Below are 5,081 nucleotides of genomic sequence, written 5' to 3'. Positions count from 1 at the left end.
GCAAGCATGCAAGTAAAATGACTAAAGTGTAGGTCCAATAAATAGAATAAAAAAATATTTGAAATACTCTTGACGAGACAATTTGCACTTGACTGAAGTTATTTAATTAACTATCAAATTTTTTAATACTAATAACCAACTAATCAAAATGTGTTACGCTAAATAAGATTTATCAGTTAAGAATATGTGCAGTATTATTCAGATAATAAGAACAATGCATCATAAGATATCTGGCAGTAAGAAAATACAGAGCCTTATAGTTTCAGTGAATAATGACAATCATATAATAAACCTTTTATTTGGATTCAACATGGTATATATAATATACTACATTAATATACAACCTTTCTTGTCTTCAGACCAACCAGCATTATACATATATATAACTTTGTTTTTTTAGGTAAAAGAATGCCCAGAGTTCCAATCAGCCTCAACATTTACAGCTTTTCCATTTGCCAATCAATATAATATTTCAAGAATCAGACAGCGTATAGCCTTATCACTTGATCAATCTTTGCACGACAAACAGGACAACCCCACTTCTTGGCCTTGATTTCGTTCAGACACGACATGCAACCGGCCATATGCCCACATGGGATGCATGCTCCCTCTACTGGAGCATCCAAGCATATTACACAAGAAGAGGCCCCGGGCCGATCTCTGTCCTCGTCTGTCCTAACAGCTGCAGCCTCGACCGTTTGTGAAGAAAAGTCAACAGGGGTAGAGTCGATTGATGGGTAGTGAACTGGACCATCATCGAGAGGAGGAGCCGAGGGGATGAATGATGGCTCGGGGTTCTCGACAAGTTTTTGAGGCGGGGCGTGGTGAACTGGATGGATACTCTGGCCAGCTTCTTGGATTTCCCCGAGAACTGATGTATCAGCATGGGTGGTAACATCCGCGGGGTAGATCCCGCTTGTGGATGCGACTTCGGGAGGTGTTTCCTGCGCAGCAGACTGAATCGAGGCATTAATTGCCATAGCTAACTCCTCGTCCTCCAAGGCTATTAGGGAGGTTGCGGGAATGACAGGGACTTGGGTATTGAAAATGAAAGGCGGGGGAATGACCTGGAATAGACCAAACTATAAACGACGCTCATTGCAAAGAGAAAATTTGATTACGGTATGTGGATGTATAGTGTACTATTCTCCTAAATACATATAGAGAAGACGGGATTTTCACCTGAGGATTTCCTTTGCATGCTTCACAAAATGACTGCAGCTGTGGTTTGTCATTTTCTTGAACAGATGCAAGTTTAATCCGTGTTTCTACCAATAAGATTCAAAAGTTTTCGTGAATTTAAGTGAAAACTCAAAGCAGTGACTATGTTCACAAGAAGCAAGAATGATCAAGCAATAGGGGATAACCCCCAGCCAAGATGGCTAAGGATACAAACTTGTAACCATAAGGTCACGAGTTCGAATCACAGCCCTCTTGGTTTGAGCCGGTCAGCTATGGACAACCTAAGCCGATTTACGTCCTTTACCAGCTAGGGTCGGAAAGCAGGATTGTGGCTACGGGTTTCCTACCAACGACCTTGAAAAGCCAATTCTATACTAGATTGCATAGTAAAGCACCATATAACTAATAAAAAATTATTCTTACTAATAAATAATAATATGCCCCTATATGGTTCTACAAAATCTATTATCCCGAAATGACTAAAATCACAACCTTCATAATGTCTATAATACTTTTTCACTAATCCCACGAGAGCTTCCTCATTTAGGGGTTCCATCTAAATATCTAATTTAGAATTCATTCTAAATAGATTTAGCTCCCCAATAGTCCTATAGTTCACCAATGCCTCGGCTGTAGGGAGGGATATAATACCCCACCTTCAGCTCCATGCTTTCGGGCTATGCATGAAATGAGAAAATCATCTACCTACATTTAAATTCAGTAATAGCAAGATCAACTTGAACATGGAATGATAGGTAATTACTCTTGGAAATATCAGATATGACCACTGTTGGATCGGGCAGATTAAAATTGGGTTCTTCCATATTAGCCTTCCATAATGCAAAAACAGTGCGAGGTTGAGCTTCCTAATCATAGAAAAGGCAAAGGAAAAGTGAAACATAATCCTGTTAGGCACAACACAAGCCATAACATATAAACAAGAATCCATAAATTATATCGCTAAATCATAAAAATTAAACACAACACCCCAAGTGAAACCTAAATTAGGGTCCGTTTGGAAAGCAGGAAAATGTTTTCTGGAAAATGACTAATTTTCCGGAAAAACATTTTCCTTTCTAGTGTTTGGTTGCATTCTGGAAAATATAGGAACGGATGGAAACTGAGGAATCGAAGGAAACGACAGCAGCGAAGGCAACCAATCAACCATGTTTTGAGTGTTGGCGGAAAATGACTTACGCCAAATTTTGGCGTAAGTCATTTTCCGCAAAAATGCCTACATTTTCCCTAGTCAACGGAAAATGTTTCCCGTTGACTGGATTTTCCTACTGCATCCAAACACTGAAAACTCGGAAAACATTTTCCATAAGTCATTTTACGGGTTTCCAAACGGACCCTAGTCGAAAACCATTATAATACATCCCTTGCCACTTCTAGTGCAAGAAAGTTTTCAGTGTACACAACTCATGATAAAGTTCCCAAGACAAACAGGAAATTGTAACTCTACATGGTATTTCACAAAATGGTATGCGGATAGCCGCATCTTTTCAAGAAATAACAAATTGCAAATCAACATACCCGTGGAGTTGGATATATAGCAAGTTCCAACTTGAAGGGCTTCGTAAGATTTCGAGAACCACAAGGTAAAACAACCACCCAACTACAAAATTGTTAGAATAAACTTTTAGGTCATTTCTGACAAATTTTTTAAAAGGAAACGAAAATGAACCAAATAATTTGGGAAGATGCAAAAGCTGTGTACTTACACCACACATACAACAATAATGATGTTAAAATTAAGAAATCGAGTAAGGATAACTAGAAAAGCTCTAGTGCACCAGCTGATTTTTCACAAACTACAGCATTTAAAGGTGATTTCATATAAAGATTTTACCCACACTTTTCTCGAAAGCAACTGTGGTGCAAGCAGCTCAAGAAATCCTGGCCCATAAAGCTCCCGCAGCCAACCAGCGAATAAACAAATGTGTCTCTAAGCAACATTACACCAACAAAGTAACACATAAGTCTTATAATTGCACAAGTTCCAAACTAAACATCAGATGCAAAAGTACCTCAATTGTCCGAACAACATTGGTGTACCCTTTGAGTCTAGCAACATCCAAGGGAGTTAGACAGTCATCATTCATCGCCAAAGGATTTGCTAAAAGATAACTTAGAAGTTGTCAGGGGAAATGGAAAAGAAAATGATTGCATCAGACTTCACATTTGGAAGAAACATATTTATTTTGACAGAACAGTGTTTCTAAGCACACCTCCATGAGAAAGAAGTAATGAAACAGTCTTTACAAGCCCTCTTTTTGCAGCATGATGTAGAGGAGTCCCAGCATGGCGACCTATAAGATGCAAGAAGAAAGATGAGTATATGCTATTAAAAAAAAAAACTAGTTTTGATTAGCGAGGAAGAATGATCTTTGCATGTTGGAGTAAAGGCATAAGAATGAAATGAACTTAACAAAAGTGCATGTAACATGCATTCTGGTACTCAAGATCAAGACACAAGCACCATTAAATAACTAACAAATAGACTTCTATTGAACCATAATCTACAAATAGCCAAACATCAAGAGTTGTGTGACTGTATAACAAAATTAGTTTGGCTTTTCCAAATGTCATTTTACATTGATTTCAAAGAACTGTAGTGGATAAAATATTATCATGACCCATTTAGAAACAGAACCGAAATGGCTTATATACCATCATAACACTGTGACTCCCCCGTACGCAATTAGGTAAGTAATGTGAAACCCCATAAGAAAGGTATATCAACAGGATTCCATAACCTCCCCTAATTTTCTTTTCTTTTACAGCCTCCAGATGAACATTGGAGACATAGAGGATGGCAGGATTTGCAAGGTCAATATTTGCAATAGATTAAGCAGAAAGTTCCTTACCAGGACGGTAAGCATTGACATTGGCACCTAATTCAATCAAAGTCTTTGCAACGTCAAAAAGCTGAGGGTTCATGCAAGCCATTATCAGGGGCGTTTTCCCTTCCCTATCAATCCACTGAAAACCAAACAAGCATTGCCCATAAATCCAACAAATATAGCAGCTCACTATTTTCAAACATTAAGCAGCATAGCAAAAACTTTAGCTTTCTTCAGTTACAGTATAACTTAATTGTTTAAAGATATAGTTTAAGCCACATAGCAAAACTGTAGCTTTAGTGCATTCAAAGAATTATGTTAGTATATACGAAGTAATGATCATGATATGCATAAAAGACGATTCTTCATGCACAATGTTTCAATTTTTCAATTAATTCACAGCCTGAAATTCGTTGATCAAATTGTCCATTTGTAAAACAATTCAATTTCATATGAATTCATGAAAGAAAATTTCCAGAAAGTCAGAATTAAGCCATACATATAGATAAACATGTATGTATCTAGATGCCTATTATTATACAATTATACCTCGAGCCCAGCTCCGTCATTGCGAAGAGTTTTGATGCCTGCGGTGTTACCATAATTGACTTGCTGATATAGCAGTTCGTCTTTTGATTGCTGCTGCCCCATCTTGAATCTATCGCATTTAGTTTTAATTATTGGGAAAAAAAATTAAAGAATTTAGAAAGGATTTGCCCCAGCGATTTAGAACGAGAAAGCTGGGGAATTATTCTCTGGAAATAATTGAAGAACGATACAATTGCAGGTGAACAAGGTTCCAAGTAGACGGAAAATTGTGGGGTCAGATATATAAATAGCAAAACTTTTAAAGAGTTGTTAAAAGCATTTTTTTTTTATTAAAAAAATGATAAAATTAGGCAACCGCGGAACAACAAATCAATTACTCCGTACAACACAACACATAGTAATAGAATTAACAAGATATTGCCCACACGAGTTTAACTCAATAATTGAGTAGATAATATTTGAATCGACATTTGATAAATATTTAATAGAGAAAATTTTAATTTT

General features: G+C 37.1%; 1 protein-coding gene across 1 annotated transcript; it reads right to left on the bottom strand.

Moving 5' to 3' along the window:
• Positions 1 to 263: 263 nt before the first annotated feature.
• Positions 264 to 4,841, bottom strand: LOC109176449 (putative E3 ubiquitin-protein ligase XBAT34). The gene is made up of 9 exons (XM_019325878.1): positions 4,578 to 4,841; positions 4,053 to 4,167; positions 3,414 to 3,494; positions 3,213 to 3,301; positions 3,039 to 3,130; positions 2,719 to 2,800; positions 1,946 to 2,048; positions 1,183 to 1,268; positions 264 to 1,067 (listed from the first exon to the last, which is right to left on the bottom strand). Exons 1-9 carry the CDS (start codon positions 4,677 to 4,679, stop codon positions 480 to 482), a joined length of 1,338 nt encoding a protein of 445 aa, XP_019181423.1. The 5' UTR covers positions 4,680 to 4,841; the 3' UTR covers positions 264 to 479.
• Between the last annotated feature and the right edge of the window lie 240 nt (positions 4,842 to 5,081).

Source organism: Ipomoea nil, unplaced genomic scaffold (assembly GCF_001879475.1).
Source record: "Ipomoea nil cultivar Tokyo-kokei standard unplaced genomic scaffold, Asagao_1.1 scaffold0706, whole genome shotgun sequence".
NCBI classification, from domain to species: domain Eukaryota; kingdom Viridiplantae; phylum Streptophyta; class Magnoliopsida; order Solanales; family Convolvulaceae; genus Ipomoea; species Ipomoea nil.
This window is presented reverse-complemented; position numbering and strand designations above follow the sequence as displayed.